Here is a 19715-nt window from a genome sequence, read left to right on the forward strand (position 1 = left end):
TTCAAAACGATGGGTCTTTTCCATTCGTTTATTTTTGACGTATTCGTTCGTCTGATTTTGTTAAGGCCCCCACTCATTAGTCAGTCTGACTGCCAGCATTTGTGGTAGTATGTGTAAATTTTTGAAATTTTGAGAATGTATGTGTGAGTTTTCCAAGACTAATGAAAATCAAAATAGTTTTGATTCCAAAATGAACCCCCATCAGTCTGGGTGAATTGTGTTTTTTTTTTCAAATTGTCAATAAATAATTTTGAAAAACAGAAAATAATGTTGGTGTTGGAACACAAAAAACTTAGAATTCATTCATTTTTGGAGGAGGAATTCAAGATTTTTAGACTTGACTGATGGTTCATGCTACACACTTGTCAGTCACACTGACAGAAAGGGTTCATCGGACTGATGGCACAGACTGACTAATGAGTGGGGGCCTTTACGAAAACCAAAAAATTACGAAAATAAAAAGCTTTCATTTGTTTTTCACACGAATACAAACGTCAACCGCTATGAAAACCAAATTGTATCTTCGTTCATAAAATCGACGAACGAATGGGCAAAAACTTTTTACAAAAACACGCTGTTAAATGCATTTTAATCTGCCAGTGATATTTTCAGTTTTGTAGCTAAGATTTTTTGAAAAACTGTTCCAAAATGTTAAGTTTTCCTTTTTGTTTTCAAAATTCATTGAGTCCTAAACTTTTTAGATTCTGAAGTTCTAAAAGTCATGCCGCTATGGAAAGATATCGTTGAAACTCAAGGCAGTGTCAAAATCGGGGAGACTAAAGTGAATTTAGAAAGTAATGCGTGCGGTTACAAGGAATGTAATATGGGTAACTTTTATACAGATGCCACGCTGTATAAGGTAAGTACTTCCGGTTAATATTCCACTATCTTACATTATATTAACGACATTTCCCCTTTAAAATACCAGCTAATGCACTTGGTCCCGTATACGCTGAATGATTGGACAAATGTCTCGATATCTGTAGTAGCAGCCGGTGAATTGTATATGGATTGGCCTAAAGGAGGTAAGTGAAAAAAGCAGGCGCGAAATATGTAAAAATATAAGAATCCACATAAACGTAATGTACAACCATTTTCTCTCTTTATTTAGATATAACATATGCTCAAGTCTATTCCATGGCACCCTATGAAGCTCCGCTCGTGGCATTCGATCTACAGGGTGTATATTTGAGGGCAGCTCTTGAGAAAAGCGTATCCCGTCTTGATAACATTACATACAATAGCACTACATCATTTCTTCAAGTTTCCGGTTTGAAAATTGTCTATAATCTACGAAATCCAGTTAATGAACGTGTGGTCGACGTTAAAGTTCGTTGTGCCGCCTGTAAAGTACCGAAATTTGAAGATCTCAATGATGACGCCGTGTACCGAATGATAGCTACGCGTTATGTCGCTACTGGTGGTTATGGTTTCTCCATTTTTGAGGATTATGGTCAGAATTTTGTGTAAGTAGATTTGTTTTTTATTATTATACAAATTTAATTAAAATAAATTACTGTTATTTTTTCAGTGAATACGCAACGGAATATGAGTCATTGATGGAATATGTGGATAAGTTTTCTCCTCTATATACTGGTCTTGAAAACCGTATTACTATACTTTGAAATGTAAACAGCTTTTTAATAAATCATATAATCCTAATATAAAAAAATTCCGAACTTTACTGGGGTTCACGTTAAATTTGTTTTTTTTTTTTGTATACAACACGTCCAAATAGAACGGGATTTGGGGCAGTAATTCGCTATACCCAATTATGACCGCTTTACACTTGCACTTAAGTTTATTGAGACTCATACACCAAAACACTACAAAGGGTATTGGGAAACAAATACATAAATGAAGAAACTTAAAACTATAAGGTATTATTTTAATTTCCACAATGGGCGTATGTTTACAATATGAAATGATGTCAGTGTGAGAACATGTATAAAACGTGATTTTGTAAATGTGCATGCTCCCGGTACATGCAACATCGCGCAGAGCTTTGTCTGCCAAGAAGTAATAATAATAAAAAAAACATTTACCTTAAAACTATCTTACAAGCTAAATATAAAAAACCTAACCCCTGTACATACCGGGAGTAGGAGAGTGGTAAAGCATAGCACTATTGTTACCATTTTGTTCATTCCTAATGCCAATGGGCGATAATTTATATTACTCGAACTTAAGTTTTCTTCAGAAATCAAAACGTTTTGTATCACGTTACCTTCAAAATTGCTAAGTCTTTGAACAAATCTGAATAAAGGATCTAGAGCGTAATCCGAAATTTTGGTGATTGAGGAGGATTCATACAAATATTCATTCGAAAATCTTTAATTTTCTGATTTGTAGTTCTTCCCTATGCATTTCCGAATTATGTTTCTTTCAAAAACTTCCATCTTCCTCATTGCTGTAGGCGACATAGTGAAATATATTGGAAATGCATAGACTATAATTGGCCAAATAAAGTTAGTTTATGTAAAAGAAATTTTGTTTCAACGGGTAAATACTTGTTACAGAATAATTTTGAAAAAGAAAATTTCGTGATGTTAGCCTTTTCCAAGCTTTTTGAAGCATGCACATTGAATTTTTGTAATTTACTAAAGTTCACCCCAATATATTTTATGCTGTCTTCAAAACGAATTTCATTGCCTTGCAAGAACAGTTTAACGCTGCGTTTACAAATGACAGGACAGTTGAGTTCATGTATTGATTGTCAAAAACCCAAAACATGCCTGTGTGACGTAGGCGTCCAGACAACTGCAAAAACAGTTGTAAAATTATGAATGAAAATCGTCGATTTATTTTTGTTTTCCGTTCACACATTTTGTTGTTGTTCCTTTTCTTTTGTTTTCAACACATTTCAATTGCTATCTCACTTAATTTTGCAAAAATGTCAAAAATTTGTTAACACGACTGTCTGTGAAAAAATGATGGACAGCTGTGAGACAAACGACAAATATATGTATGTGTTAGTAAATCAGAGTTGTATTTGAAGACAAACTGTCTGGTGTAAACGCCTAGTAAGCTCTTTATTCTGAGGTACCACAAAATATTTACATTTACCCGACGGATTACGTAAAAAATAGCTTTAGCTTAGTCGATGGTCAGACTAGCCAGGTTTCTTGAAACCGATTTCGTTAGCCTTATGCCACACGCTGAAACTTGCATTAAAAACTTTCCCATTTTATGGGGGTTCTTAAATCGAGTTTCCCACTATAGAAATTTAATAAAATTACTCTAGTATGGAACTCGACCTAAGAGCGCATAATTTCATGCGATTTATTTCGCCGTGTGGCAGGGGGCTTAAAGTTTCTTTTCAAGTTTTGTTAACGTGAAATTTAAGATTTTTGCGTGTCCTCTTTATTTTACCATTCGCGTTTGTTGTGTTTCTCATACCAATAAAAACAAACATACTCGTAAATAAACTAAAAAACAACACAAAATAATTAACATTAATAATTAAATTAATATTAGTAGTTAACTTTTCACTATTTCGTTAATTAAATGTTTTTATTAAATCTTTTTATGCTTGTTTTGTTGTTAACGTTTGCTTGAGAAAATAAAAATGTAAGAAAAAGTCTTGCAACGGATAACAAGAAGAGGCAACATCACAAACACAAAATGCGCACTCACATGACTGAGTATCAGGCGATTCACTATGCGCATAGAGCAAAGAATCGTCGGTGTAAACTATTCCTTTACACCTGGTCCACACTAGAGCGATTCCATTGAAAAAATTTCATGAAATTAGGCGTTCTTAGATCGAGTTCCCCACTACATAAATTTCATGATTTTACTTTTGCTCTGTTCCTTTACGTGCCTGAGGTTACCATTTCTTACCATTTTCAACCTGTAAAGTGTTCCCTTACTTTTTATAGCATACAATTTACATGATAGCAGTTTAACACTTTTACCATTTTCTGCCACTGTTACCATTTTTAAAAGTAAAGGAACAGACCATTTACTATAGAACTCGATCTAGAGACGCCTAATTTCATGCAATTTTTTCGATGAAATCACTCTAGTTTGGACTTAGGACTTAGATTCTCCAAATTCGTGGAAAATCTGAAATTAAGATATTATAAAGAAGTGGCGACAAAATGGAACTTTTCGGCACACCACAGCTAACAGCTCCAGAGGATGATAAATTATTATGAACCAAGGCGAATTTACCAAGGTGATCCAAAAGGCGAATTGAGGCGAATTCAGACCGAAGTCTTCATTTGCTATCAAATTTTTTTGCGCGAAGTATCTACAAAAGGAAGAAGAAAACGGTAAAATATTCTTCGCGTAGCTTAAATAAAAAGATGTATACATATATTCTTTATGGAAGCGTAATATTTGTTATTTATTTTTAATTAAAATTTAGTTTTGACAACAAATGAAGATATGAGTTGGTATTATTGTATCACCTTCTTTCTTGCACCATGTTATGAACAAAGCAAAATGTCCTATTAAAAAAAAGGTTTGAATCAGTTTTATCAAAGAAGGAACCCCGATCGAAATCATTTTAAATAAAATGCTTTTATGATCAGCTCTGCTTTTATGTTCTGCGTTTTTTACATGCAAAGAGACTGCAACGGTGGACCTGCGTTCTCTCAAATTTTGAACAACGTCATTAGAAAATGTTAAATGTCGAATTTCCTTTTTTGAATCCAAATTGTGTTTTTGGGATAACGTCATTTCTAGAATATTCCGTTGCAAATTTAGTTGTTGTTGTTGTAACAGTGTTTATTATTATGTTTGTATGTCCGTTCTTCTGTTCAATGTGGGTCTATCTCCAGTTCCAGGAAAGTGGTTGCTTCGATGGGATGTAACCACAAATCCACTGGAGTTAGATGAGTAGGTTTGGCAGGGCAGTTGAAAAGGTGTTTTGTGTCGTGCGGGCCCAAACCGCATACTGGGCAGATGTCTTGCACGGCGCGGTCGATTTCCGCCCAATAAGACTGCGACTGCAATATCCCGAGCGTAGTTGACCCAAAACTACTCTAGTTTGTCGTGACAGCTGCCGCTCCTCAGCTGCGAGAGATGGGGGTTGTACTCCGAGGACTTTATTCACACTATATGTGTGTTCGTTTACTCAAAAATTGTACAAATTGTAACTGTTGTTCGTTTACTCTACAGTATAATGCAAAAGAGCTTAGTCGATTGCAAGAAGTTACTGAACTTGTACGAATTTGTACAAATTATTGAGTAAACGAACACACCATATGTTTGCTTACTATTTGAACCTATGTGTGAATACTATGCCTGGTGATCTAGAGGTTCTCTCCTATATTGTTGGACCTCCCTCTCTAGAGCCTAGCCAGCAGATGGTTATTGGGATGGCTCTCACGGTAACACCCAAGCAAGTACTGCAACCAAAGCATCTCATTGTGTTGCTTTACTGGAAGAATCTTTGCCTCCTCATGTAGATGGTCCACTGAAGACTTGAGGAGGCGCCCTGTTGCTGTTCTCAGGGCGGCATTCTGACAGGTTTGAATCTTTTTCCAATTCGTATTACATAATCCCGGGGACCAAACTGGCGCCGCATAGCTTACCACAGACCGACCTATATGTGGTCAACAAGGTTTCTTTATCTGCATCCCAAGTGCTAGGGACTTGAGGAACTTGTTCCTACTTTTCAGTTTGTCGCAGATAGCTGTGCAAATTTAGTAACATCGTGTACTGTGTTGGGGGAAATTTCCTCTAAGCAATAATTATTTAGGAGTAGACGAATTAGAGTCAACACCCTTTTCTCTCAAATACTTCATCATTTCTGAATGAACTGATGAGATTATTAACCAGCGATTTGATTTTAAAGTTCTTCAAAAAGATTGGCGGACAGAATGGTTTTTGGTTGCTCCAGGCTTTTTGGTGTTATACCCTGGACAGACGGCAGCGTTAATTTGCATTAACTGCCTTAACTCAAATTAATTCGTGCATTATCCACATTCTTAATGCACAAAATCATTGTGAATTTAAACTGAATTTAGCAATTTCAATATGGCACTAGTTGTGTCTTTTTACTTTTTCAGTAATAATTATTCAGTAACTTCTATTCAGAGAGTAAGAAAGATTTTACTCTTTGATACGAAAATAGAGAAAAAAGTAAAAAGACAGCATTTAGTAAACTTTAGCAAGATAACAGTTGATAACCAAAACAAAAACATTGGCGCCAATGCATGAACGAAAAAATAACTCCAAAGCAATGAAAAAGTTCCTCAATTTTAAGCAAAATAAATAGAAAATAATTAATATATTAATAAAATAATCAATAAATAAACCTGAGTCGTAATATTTATAGTATTTTTCCACAAAAAATAAGATAAACATTGAGCAGCTGACCATTTGCAGATGATTAAAAAACAGCTGATCGAACTTGCTAAAGGTTGCTGGGAAAAATTCTTTCAGCAACTTTTAGCAATTTCTCAGCAAACAACTGTCAAACTTGTTCTCTCACTTCGCTCTCTTTTACTGAACTTTTGTGTAAAAAGACAGCATTTAGTAACATTTCGTAATAATTAAGGCCTGCGTACATAAGCTGCTTTGCCTGATTGCCTTGCTTTGCTGCTTCAATAAAAAAATAAAAGAACAAAGAAGACCGACCCAATTTCCAACTGATGGCAACCCAGTTCGAAATTTCGTCCTTATTCTATTATTTTTATTACGTCAGAAATGAAGCAGGTAAGCAAGGCAATCAGGCAAAGCAGCTTATGTACGCAGGCCTTTATTACAAATTATCACGTAAAAAGACACACTTAATAGCTGTGTTCCAGAACTAAAAAGTTTTTACAACTTTTACGACTTTTACACATTTTACTCGAAAAAGCGTTCCCGTACACAAAAAAGTTGTAAAATGTTCACTTCTCTTTAAACAAAAATGGCGCTGAATGACGCTCTCTTTAAAAACTTTTTACACGACAAATTTGGGCGAGTAAAAAAATAGTAACATGGTTGCCGGCGTCTGATTGGCTGATACACCGACTTTGACATTTGTTCCAGTTTTTTTGACGTATTTTCCATTTTTCCGTTCCCGAACTATTTCAAAAAACTTGTGTGTGAGAACAAATTTTTTGCAGTTCTCTCTTTTACGAGTTATACCATTAAAAAGTACGGGAACGAAGCTAATGCTGTTGAAAATCAAAGCTTTGTTCCCGTACTTTTTAATAGTAAAACTCGTAAAAGAGAAAAAGAGAGAAAAATTGTTGTCACACAAAAGTTTTTTCAAAAAGTTCGGGAACGTACAAATGGAAAAAACGTCAAAAAAGCTGGCACACAAGTCAAAGTCGGCGTACCAGCCAACCAGACGCCGTCATCCATGTTACTATTTTTTACACGCTCAAATTTGTCGAGTAAAAAGTTTTTAAAGAGAGCGTCATTCAGCGCCATTTTTTTTTAAAGAGAAGTGAACATTTTACAACTTTTTTGTGTACGGGAACGGGTTTTCGGGTAAAATGTGTAAAAGTCGTAAAAATAGTAAAAACTTTTTAGTTCTGGAACAAAGCTCAATTGTCTTTTGTCAAATTTCCATGTTTAAGAAAATAAAAAAGCAAAGCAAATCAGCAATTATCGCGTTTCTTTAAAATAAGTAGTGGTCTTTCGCGAGTTGGATAGCAGCTAATAGTTTTTCAGGCCTTCTAACAAATCTCTTTTTAAAATTTTTATTTTCACAAACATTTCATTACCCACCATACCAATTCTATCTAAAATTATATCTTCTTCTAATGTTTTTTAAAGATTTGCAACATATTTATAATATTAAAAATACTCAAAAATATCGCGAATAAATTAAATTTATTTTTGCTTCATCGTGGTGAAAAAGTCAATGGTAGAAAGTGTATTTGTTTCGCTTTTTTTTGCGAACTTTTGTAAAGCTTTAGGAAATGGTCTGCTGGGTACAAACAAACAACACAAACAGCTGTTTTATAAATTCAGAAACTTCCGTCTGTCAGGGTGAAAAATTAATTCAAATTAGGAAATTTTTAATGCAAATTATCTCTTCCGTCTGTCTAGGGTATTAGTTTTGTTTTTATCTACAGTGATGTTACTGTTTGCAGAGTCTAAAGATTTAGAACTAAAGCGGTGAGTACATAAGCTGCCTTGCCTGCTTACCTTGCTTGCTTCTGATAAAAAAATAAAAAGAAAAGGGCAACCCAGTTCGAAATTTGCTCGGCCTTCTTTATTCTTTTATTTTTATTATGTCAGAAATGAAGCAGGAAAGCACGGCAATCAGGCAAGGCAGCTTATGTACGCAGGCCTTAACTAATTCCTCTTATTCAATATCGAAATTATGTAGAATTGAGTATCTGTTGGCGGAGCCAGCATCATTCGAAATATCAGTGCCTTGTTTACGCTTTCTAGAATTGATGGGATTGCTTCCTGCATTTCTTTTGAACTTCTTACCTTGGTGAAGTTTTCCTCATCTTCTAGTAAGTTTTCATGAACCATAGAATATGCGGAAAGAATAGACGTAATTGTGTCATTACTTCCAAATATGGACAATTTTAAGTAGTCAAACATTTTATCTTGATTAGATACTTCATTCATTGAATTAACTTCATTTAGAGATGATTTTGAGATGGTAGTCTTTGCAACACTTGCATTTAAATCCTTAGGATCTTTCCTGATTTGATTTAGGACATTAGTTGTCTTCCCAGATTGACTCAAACAAGACGATTCAATAGGGGGTCTTGCTCTGGAATGGGGAACCTTAGAAAGATCTTCCATTTTTAAATAAAATACACCAGTAGTGGGATTCTCTAACGCAATTTCTGGTTATCGACAAATATCGTTAATATTAAAATACGTACAATTTCGGTAATTAACGATATTACTCTGTATGTTAGCGATCAATAAAAAGTTCTCGCAAAGTTCTACCGATAGCTACAGTGATGCCAACTTTTATTTGAACTTGCCATTCATAATTTTGCGTTTTAATTTGACCGTTTTTTGTCGGTAACCAAAAAATGCCCTAGAGAATCCCACTACAGATAGAGATCTCTTTTTTAATACACTGTAAGGAAGTTCAGAAATACTTTTAGCGAAGGAAAAATTGTTAAATTTTTTTTCTTTATTTTTTCCGAATATGAAAATTACAACCTTCAGATTTGAATGTTCAATATCGAATGCACTTGCACTTAAAAGAAGTATTTATTTTGACGTTTGGTATGGTTCATGTAAAAGCTTAATGCTATGTTTACATTTACGAAATCCACTCGATTTCATCTGTCAAATCCATAGGTTAAACGTCAAATGAAATCCAATGGATTTCAGATGAGATTTCATTTGACGTTTGAGCTATGGAATTGACAGATGAAATCGAGTGGATTTCGTAAATGTAAACTTAGCATAATATTCCGCAATGGTTCAAACCATAGCTCTGTTCCTTTACGTGCAAGAATCTTCAAGTTTTACCACTTTTTACTCGAAAAGCGTTCCTTTACTTCTGACACCACACAATTCATATGAGAGCAGTTCACAACTTTTGCTACTTTTGCCGGTTTTACCATTTCCAAAAGTAAAGGAACAGACCACATGATGCAATTAAAAAGGTGAACCAGAAACTACAAGATTATTTTGATTGATAGTCCTTTAAGGTGTCAAAATCTTTGTTTACGTTTTCATACAATTAATCCAGTAACTTCTTGTAAACGGTTAAGGTCGTTTGCATTGTACTGTAGAGTAAACGAACAACATCCAGTAACAATTTGTGCAAATTTTGAGTAAAGGAACACACATAATAACAGAGAATTTGACAGAAATCAGCTGTCCTTACTGTTTCACCTTAGCTTTGTTCCAGAACTCATACTTATGTTTGTAGGATTTAGGGGGGCAGCTGCCCCTCCCTATTCCTGGCTACGCCCATGGGAACACACATCTTATGCTTGGTTTACATTTACGAAATCCACTCGATTTCAGCTGTCAATTCCATTGGTTAAACGTCAAATGAAATCCAATGGATTTCAGATGAGATTTCATTTGACGTTTGAGCTATGGAATTGACAGTTGAAATCGAGTGGATTTCGTAAATGTAAACCAAGCATTAGTCCATATTTACATTAGGCAATTTTGCTTGCGGCTATTGTCAGTTTGTCGGTGAGAGAGGGTGTTGAGAGGCAAAGGATTACCATATGCCTCACCTCTCTCTCCTTCAAACTGACATTTGCCGCAAGGAAAATTGCCTAATGCTAAGTTTACATTTACGAAATCCACTCGATTTCAACTGTCAATTCCATAGCTCAAACGTCAAATGAAATCTCATCTGGATTTCATTTGACGTTTAACCTATGGATTTGACAGTTGAAATCGAATGGATTTCGTAAATGTAAACCAAGCATAATATAAATATGGATTTATGTATTACACCTTCAGGAATAAAAGGGTAAAATAGTTAAAAAAATGTGGGTACCTTTTCCGTTTATTCATGTATGAGTACGCCGGCCAGTGACTAAAGCCGTAAAGACATCTAACGTTTCAGTAAAGTTGAGCGTCATTTCTAATAAAATAGGAATGGCCAGAAGATCAAATATTTCTATATTCTTTTATGAAAATTGATGCAAAACATTATTCTACTGGATGTGTTTTGGGCTTTAAGCGAGACAGCAAGGCTTCGTACGTTCCGATGTCTTTTAATGAAAGAGGCTGGATTTATTGCTTACGTTGTTTCAAGTAAAAGGCAAAGGGCAAGCTAGTTCGAATTTGGCTCTTCTGTTCTTTATTCTTTCCCCAGAAATGATTTAAGGCCTAAACATATCCAACGTTTTCGTAAAGTTGGAAGTAATTTATGATAAAAGAATAAAGACAAATGCGAACTAAGTTGCCGTTGTTATTTTATTATTTTATCAGATACGACGTCCAACTTTACTGCAACGTTGGATGTGTTTAGGGCTTTAAGCACGAACTTAATATTAAATTTAAACTAAAATTTTTTCTGACTTCAGAGTTTTAGCAAGCTTCTCCATTTTTCCGATCCCGAACTTTCTGAACAGATTTGCAAGTGGAAGCAATTATTGTCAGTTCACTATTTTGCTTGTTATACAATTAAAAAAGTACTGAAACAGAGCCATGGCAGAACTACAAGGTAGTGGTATCACACCAGCTGATCGAATATGAAAAGTCAAATCCCTTTATAAAAAAAAATATTTTTGTTGTAATTTCCCCAACAACATAAAGACATTTTTGACATAACATATTCAAAATTTTACGATGCCACTACCTGGGTAATTGTGACATGAACAGAGCCAATAACTTCCTTTTTGGGTTTTTATATAAAATGGGCTTTAAGTTTTAATTTTATATTTTTTAATTTTTAATCCTAATTTTCTTTGAATATACTTTTCCCAAAAGATCAAACAGTTCAGAAAGCTTTAGAACCTTGGCGTAAAGAACTTCAGACGTACAGTGATCGAGTTTTGGGTTCATCTCGGGTTTATTTGCAACAAGTGGAATGTTCCTCTGGTGAATGTAATTTGGGAAACTTCTATACAGATGCCATGTTACATGCTGTAAGAATAACATAATTGTTTCTACATCTAACTAAAAACGAAGAAATTTGTCTGTTTTCAAAATTTGCAAAGTGCTGTTTCTTTTTGGAAAAATTAAAATTTGTTTCAAAACTTGTCATTATTGGGGAGTTTAAAAAATTAATTTTTTTTTATCATAAGTGGTGGAGGTCCAAACCTTTTTTTAAATACATAAACATTTATTAAGATTTTCAGTTTTATAAAGTTTCTAGGCGAGCAGTCATATGACGCTTCAAATTGGAGTAATGTTTCCATAGCTTTAACGACTCAGGGCAATTTTCGTGTTCCCTTGCAAAAAGGCAGTAAGTAAATTCGAAACTCATATCGAAATAATACCTCAGACAGAATGGGCTCTTGGGGCATCACGTTAAATTGGTTTGCAATACTTAAGCTCGTAGCAGAATAAACTTTTTTCATTTATCGATTTTAAACTTTATTCATGTGTTTTTGGGTTAATTGAGGTTATGAGACCCATTCTGTCTGAGCCACTACACAAACTTCTCAGCTTTCTAAGCCGTTCATATTTCAGACCTAACCTACAACCATTTATTTACCATGTGTCCCTGGGATAATGCTCTATATGCCCTTACCCTTCAAGGTTCAGTAATACGCGAATTACTGGAAGATTCAATAGCACCATTCACAGAAGCTAAAAAATCATCATCAAGATTTTTACAAGTGTCCGGTTTGAAAATAGTCTACAATATAACTCAGCCTGTGAGTCGAAGGGTACAAGATATTAAGGTGGTATGTACAGACTGTAAAGTTCCCAAATATGTGAAATTTGATGATGAAAAGAATTATCGTGTGGTGGTAATGGAATATTTGGCAAACGGTAAAAATGGATTCAGTCTTATTAGCAATAACGCCAAGAATATGAAGTAAGTTGGTAGCGCATAGTATTAAAAAAATATTCTTTAAAAAATATATTACTTTTTTAATTTAGAAGAGGTATCGGGGACTTGGAAGCTTTAATACAATATATGCAAATCAATGAACCCATTGTTGCTGGAATTGAAGGGCGTATTAAAATTGTAAATTAATATGTATTTAAAAAGAAATTATAAAATAAAAATCAGATTTCAATTGAAAATACTTTTAATATTGGATTTCTTACAGAGCTATTTATTTACGGCCAAATGTCATGTAACCGTTTACGTTAATCGTGCGTTTTATATATCGACATATGTAAATATCCAACCCAGGTATACGGGTTACGCATACGTTTACATATAAGGGGATTTACTAAATTCATTGCTAATATGTCAAATAAAGTAAAGTTTTGTCAGTTTTGACCGTTCTTATGCCAGATTTAGACTCTTCATAAATCCTACACTGGGTTTAGTAAATCCAGTAAAAATCTGACTGCATTTAAGCTGTAAACAGATACAACGTTTGGGTAAAGTTTTGTGTCGTTTTGGCCGTTTTTACACTGTTGGGCATGATGCCGAAAAATTCAAATTCATTTGAAATATATGCCGGCAAACACATAAACGCTGGACTTTGGTATCGTCGTCGCCCTGTTGTTGTTGTTTTTTTCTCGACGCCCAACGCAAAACTTTAATCAAACGTTGTATCTGTTTTCAGCTTTACTTCGCGTTTACAAATGCCAGTATTGGCAAAACAATAGCAAAAATACAAACCTTTTTTTAAATATGTATGGAGAAAAGTATGAATGTATTGGTGAAAATGGTTTGTAACTTTGCTATTGTCTTGCCAATAATAGCTGTGCCTTTTTAAGTGATAATTAGTAACAAGGCACATTAAAGAAGGTAGCCGACTCGTATCAGCTGATTGAATATGAAGTGTCAAATAAAATTGTTGTAATTGTGAAATGTAAACAAACATCTTGTTCTGATTGGCCGAAGCTAAATCGCTGCAAATTTAAGCGCCAAGGCGAATTGATTCTCTTTACAAATTTTGACGTATTATGTTACGGCAAAAGTTGCTTTGTTGTAGCAATTCGCCGAATCGGCTACCTTCTATATTTGCCTTGATTAGTAATAATTATTACTAATGTTGCAGACACAGTTTATACAGTTGGCCATTCAGAGTTCTGTTAACAACTTTTGACAACAAACATAATAGATTGTTCATTATTGTGATTTGATTTCCTTTGTATTTTATGTCACAATAATGTATTTGACAGCAAACTAAATAGTCAGGGCTAACTAGTTTGGGCGGAATGGCCAACTGTATAAACTGTGGTTGCAGATTTTGACAGTTGTATAAAGGAAAAGTTGCTGAAAAAATGTTGCAGCAACATTTAGTAAGTAACAAGTAGGAAAAGCGTTAAGTTCGGTCGGGCCGAACTTTTTATACCCTCCGCCACAAATTTCAGCCATTTCGGTGGATAATTGTGACCACAACCTTCAAAATACCTAAAATCGGAAGGTACTGTTCTATGGGGGCTATATGATGGCGTGGACCTATACCTACGAATTTCTGGGGGAAAGTTTTATACCCCAAACGAAGACTAAGTACCAAATTTCAGCCATCTCGGTGTGCTAATGAGGCCAAAACCTTCAAAATACCGAAAATGGGGAGATATCGTCCTATGGGGGCTATATCAAAACGTGGACCTATATAAACATTTTATGGTAGAAATGTTTCTTAGCCTCTGGAAATGCAAAATACAAAGTGACGACCGATTCTGTTGTCAAATGGGACTAATACATACATTCAAAATATATTAAAATGACGCGTACTTTATATGGGGGCTATACGAAAGAGTGGACCTACATAGCCCGCTTTCAATACCAAAAGTCCTACGTACATATAACAGATTTTCCCAACATTTCATCCACCTACGTCAATCCGTTCGGACGCTACAGTGATTTCCACAGACGGACTGACGGACATTGTTATATCGATGTAGAATTGCACGCTGATCAAGAATATATATAGTTTGTGGGGTCTACAATGATTGTTTCGAGTAGTTACAAACGTAGTGACAAACTTAATATACCCCCATCCTATGGTGGAGGGTGTAAAAAGACACACCTTTTGTCTGTGTGTAAACGCAGAGTTAGGAGAATTTAAATGGCAATAGGAGAATTTAAATGACAGTCAGCTGATTTGTGTTCATAGCACAATTACCAAGGTCGATGCATCAGCTCATCTGTAGTGGGATTCTGTAACACATTTTTGCTGTTATCGATAATTGTCGGTAAAATTAAAATGCTTATAATTTCGGTAATTAACGAAATTTTTCGGTAAGTTAACGATGAATAAAAAGTAGTCGCTAGCCAGCCTCTACCGACACAAACAGTGATGCCAACTATTCTTTATGCTTTTAGTCTAATTTTGCTATTTAATTTTACCGATTTTTGTCGGTAACAGCGAAAATGAGTTACGGAATCCCACTACTGATCTAATTTGAAACGTCAAAAGAAGGTGCTGGAAATTGTATTCGTCTCAAAAACATACGGCAAATTACAAATTTATTGTTTAATATTGAAAATATTAGCACATTATGTTACCAATGCTTACTAATGAGCAAATAATGAATTATTTTATCGTTTACACATCCTAAATTTTAGTCTTGGTTCATGGTACAATATTACAGGTAAAAGCAAGTCCCAGCTGATTAGGTTGACCCGTAATACTAGTGTCAAATACAATATGAAGTTGTTATTTTTGTTAATTGTCAATTCATATTTATATTTTTTACTTTCTGATAAACAAACATTAAACACATATTTATGAAGTTATAGACTTCACGAGTAATAAACTTCGAATAATTAGATCCACAGGATGCAACTTTCGAATAGTTTAGCAATCTGTTAGGATGGTAAAATGGTGTGTCAGGCATTGGCAGATACAGGTCAGTGCTATATTTATTTAGGGTCAAGTGGGTATTTTCGCACTTAAAAATATCTCATTGCAGACAAGGATCTGATTGAAAACATTATAAATGAAATCTCAATATATTGGATGCACTGTGAATTATATGGAATAAGATAATTGCAGAGTATGGTTAAACTCCTATTATGGAACCTCAGTCGTGTTTTTTAGTTATGACGAAGCAGATTTGTTCAAAATATCCCTATTAGGCCCCTCTTGCTAAGGAAGAGTTATCAGAACAGCAGTTTCGTCTCAAGTATTGCTGTGGTTGGCATCACGAAACCAGTCCTATGTGGTTGTTGTTTTTAGCTCGCTTTTTAGGAATTGGGTCTCCCAAGTTGCGAAAATTCCATTGCTAAATGCCGGCTACTTAGAGAAAAATTTACAATTTAAAATAGGTTTTCTTCCTGTATCTGAAATTAATTTGTTAAATTGCCAGCTATGGGTTTTACTCAAATTTGTGATTACTAAAGGGAGTAACTATTGAGAAACTTTAAAAAAAATTATGCCTAAAAGTCCTCAAGAGGTCTTCCGACCTTAGAAGACATCAATAGGCCATCCTATGATTTAGAAGACCTGAAGAGGTTTCCGATGCCCTAAGGAGACTTCAAGAACTCACACTATGCCCTTAGAAGATCTTAAGCGTTGTTCTGTTGCCTACAGAAGACCTCAACTGATCTTGTAATGCCTTTAGAGGATCTCAAAAGTTTTCTGGTGCCTTTAAAAAACCTCAAGATGGCTTTTGTTGCCCATAGAAGAACACAAAAGGGTTTCTGGTGATTTTAGAAGACCTCAATAGGACTTTTGTTGTCCATAAAAGACCTCAACAGGTCATCCTATGGTTTAGAAGTACTCAAAAGGTTTTGTGGTACCTTAAGAAGACCTGAAGAGCTCAAATGATGCCCTTAGAACACTTCAAGTGATCTTCTAATGCATTTAGAACAAACCCGTTCGTAGGTATTGATATGGTTACGAAGTTTTTCGGCAAATCACACACACGCAACCCGAACGCAAAGTAAGAGAGCAAATGTTTTGATTTTTTTACTTCAGTCTTGTTCTGAATGTCATGCAAGCAGGTTGATGCCGCTTTATTTGTTTTTTTGGGTACACTGAAAAGATTTTGCAGTTGTACAGCAAATATGTGGAGGGATGAATTTGAAAATGATTTTTTGTTTTGTATTAATATTTTTAATGACGCAGAATGCCTCGTCTGCAATGCAACAATAAAAAATGTATATAAACAAAGGAGAGGATTCGAAATGCGGTATACATATGTATCTGTTTGCTTTGATGAAAGCACTGATATAAGGGACGCAAGTCAAATGCTAATTTATATTAGAACCGTAGACAATTTGTTCAATGCATTTGAAGAAATTTTAAAGTTGAAATCGCTATCATTAATTAACTCTAAGCAATCGCAGTTTTAATAAAAGAAACTGAAGTGGATACTTTTGACTGTGATTCACTGTACATTATTTTTAATTTTAGTCATACAAAGCGAACGCGCCAACAATAGCTCTGTTCCAGAACTAAAAAGTTTTTACAATTTTTACCACTTTTACACATTTTGCGTTCCCGTACACAAAATTTATATGAAAATCGTTTACGACTTTTACAACTTTTACGACTTTTACCACTTTATAAAGTACGGGAACAGGCCAAATATATTTTTTCTATTTGAAAATTTTGCCTTTTTAGGCGAAGATCATTTTTAGTATTATTTTTTTTTTTTTTAATTTATTAATCGAGCTTTTTTATGATCTATAATGCAAATGAAAAAGGAAAGCCGACGATTCGAACCCACCACTATGTTTGGCTCTGAACGCTAACACGCCGTGACAACTTTTTTCCTGTGTTTTTCATTTCATACTCAATATGAAAATCATCACCCTGTTCTGTTCTGTCAGTGTAATTTTACCCACACATAAACAATTTAAGCGCTCGCTCTTCTTGGTCGGCTATGATTTAGAAGAACTCAAAAGGTTTTCTGGTGCTTTTAGAAGACTTCAAGAGGTCTTGTGTTGCCCATCCTATGCTTTAGAAGAACTCAAAATGTCGTATGTTGCTTGTAGAAAGGTTTTCCGATGTCCTTTGAAGATTTCAAGAGGTCTTCTGATGCTTTTAGAACATCGATGGATTAAACAGAACATAAACCCACGTTCAGATTTCGTAAATCTGTACTTACTATAAGGCACGTTGAAACTCTCCTTTCGTTACACCTGTAGGATGAAAATAGTGAACCCATTTTGCATCTATGAACTTCAGCCAACAATTTTTGGGGATAATGTCCAAACACACTGATTTTATTTAAAACATATGTACATACATAGAAGAAAATATATTTTATATATCGAATTGAGATGTTTCATTTGTTTATGCCGTATAAGGGAGTCAGAAATAGAGATGTTTGCTTATCCTGGCAACATTGGCAGCATTTCCTTTTACAGCAGGTATGTAGTTTTCTGCCGTACTGCATCACCATCGGCTTTCTTGATTTGTTTCTAGAAGTGTTTATTCATTAATGTTGATAAATTTCATTCTGAATCGTGGATTTCATCTTTTCTTCGCATATAATATGTTTGGATTTGGGTAATTGAAAATTGTGATTCAATGTACCCCATCTGAAATTAACCATGAATTATTAGTAATTCTGGATATTTAGGTGCAGTGATACTTACCACTGCCAACATTTTTGAAGAAAAGTAACACGCGGAATTGTTATTGATGTTAGTTTAAATAGTTTTTAATTCATTTATTAAATTTACATATATTTGTATTTCATTAAACCAATATTTATGAGACTTCAAAGCATATTGATATTTTATATTATTGTTTACAATTTTCAGAAATGAAGTTGACACTAGTAGTGGTGGTTGTTGTATTGATTGTTGTACAACAACACTTGCTTTTACCTGTAATAATTGTACCATGGTCTTGGTTGATTAAAATCAACTCTGTATATCAAAGCAAATTTAATTTTTTCGCCTAGTTTACAAATTTTGACATTTCAAATTATTTTTGTTGTAGCAATTCGCCGATGCATCTACCTTGTCTCTTGTGCCAGCTTACAACTTTTTGTATTTTCTAGGAACATGTTGCAAAAAACAGAGTTGTATACGAGGATTTATGCCAGATTTAAAACAAATCCAATACGAGGATTTATTTTTGTAGGGGAAATCTGGTAGATTTTGGCTGGATTTAGCAAATAAAACCTGATAATGTGCTAAATCCGGCTAATACCCCGGTTACACTTAACCGGATTAACCCAGTGGGTTTGGGTTTCAAATGTCAAATGTAGGTACATAAGCTGCCTCGCCTGCTTGCTTATGATAAAAGAATAAAAAAGAAAAGGGCAACCCGGTTCGAATTTTGCTCTTTATTCTTTTATTTTTGTTATGTGAGAAATGAAGCAGGAAAGCAAGGCAACCAGGCGAGGCAGCTTATGTACCAAAGCATTCAGGCAAGACTGCTTATGTTCCCAGGCCTTAATGTAACCGTACTATAAATGTAAAGAGATTTGCTGTGGATTTATTAAATCCAGTTGAGGATTTATGGCTAGTCTAATTGAGCTATTATATATTATATTACATTTATATATAATAGCTCATTTAGACTAGCCATAAATCCTCGACTGGATTTAATAAATCCAGTACAAATCTCATTGATAATTTGCCTCACAGGGAGGAAATTGGGTCAGCTGGCTGGTGAAGTCTTAATATCCAATTGGGGATATTGTCCATAGGGGAAGGGACATTCACCATGCTGCTTCAAATGGAAACGAAGGCAATGGATGAAGTGGAGAGGCTTCTTGGTCTCCTCACCTGGGCTATTGAGGAGATCAATGAAACCCAGTCTGAAGACTACCACGAAGAGATTTGTGAGTACGTCGAGACTCAACGGGCTGCATCATCGAACCTGGCAGTTGAAAACAAATTGGTAAAAGAGAAAATGCTCCAACTGTTTACCAAGAAGGATGAGCTGATGAGACAGGCGGTAAAAGAGATGGTCGGAAGGTTGAAATTTCCCATTATACCTCTGTCATTGGAGGAAGAAGGACAAAAAAAAAAATAGAAAGTCAAATAAAATCCTAAATATAGAAATATCAGGAAATGCAGCTTGTTCTAAACAGCAAGCTATGTTATAGCACCAAGAAAGCATCTCCATCTTTTCAGCCAGTCGCTCTTGCCCGTACCACCTTTGTCTGCCGGCTTCATCTTCCAGGCGGAGTCGTCTTCATCTGGCGGCTTCTTCACTCTAGCAGTAAAAACGTCATCCTTCTGAGGTGGCTTCTTCTTACTGGCTTTAAACATCTTCTTACCACGTTGAAGAAAATCATCCTTCTCTGGCGACATCACATTTTTG

General features: G+C 34.9%; 2 protein-coding genes across 2 annotated transcripts in view; both read left to right on the forward strand.

Annotated features, from left to right (window-relative positions):
* LOC141398158 (apyrase-like) overlaps positions 1-19715 on the forward strand; it is a 44191-nt gene that overhangs the window by 17261 nt on the left and 7215 nt on the right. Inside the window, exons 9-12 of the mRNA XM_073975389.1 lie at positions 702-859; positions 929-1025; positions 1112-1466; positions 1532-1608. Coding sequence (XP_073831490.1) covers positions 702-859; positions 929-1025; positions 1112-1466; positions 1532-1608 — 687 coding nt within the window. The remainder of the gene's footprint in view (positions 1-701; positions 860-928; positions 1026-1111; positions 1467-1531; positions 1609-19715) is intronic.
* LOC141397005 (apyrase-like) lies at positions 11672-12593 on the forward strand. Its single transcript, XM_073972773.1, has 3 exons — positions 11672-11809; positions 12037-12388; positions 12454-12593. The coding sequence occupies exons 2-3, from the start codon at positions 12063-12065 to the stop codon at positions 12548-12550; spliced, it is 423 nt and encodes a 140-aa protein (XP_073828874.1). The 5' UTR covers positions 11672-11809; positions 12037-12062; the 3' UTR covers positions 12551-12593.

This window comes from Musca autumnalis, unplaced genomic scaffold (genome assembly GCF_047663935.1).
Source record: "Musca autumnalis isolate F117 unplaced genomic scaffold, ASM4766393v1 scaffold_3, whole genome shotgun sequence".
Lineage (NCBI taxonomy): Eukaryota > Metazoa > Arthropoda > Insecta > Diptera > Muscidae > Musca > Musca autumnalis.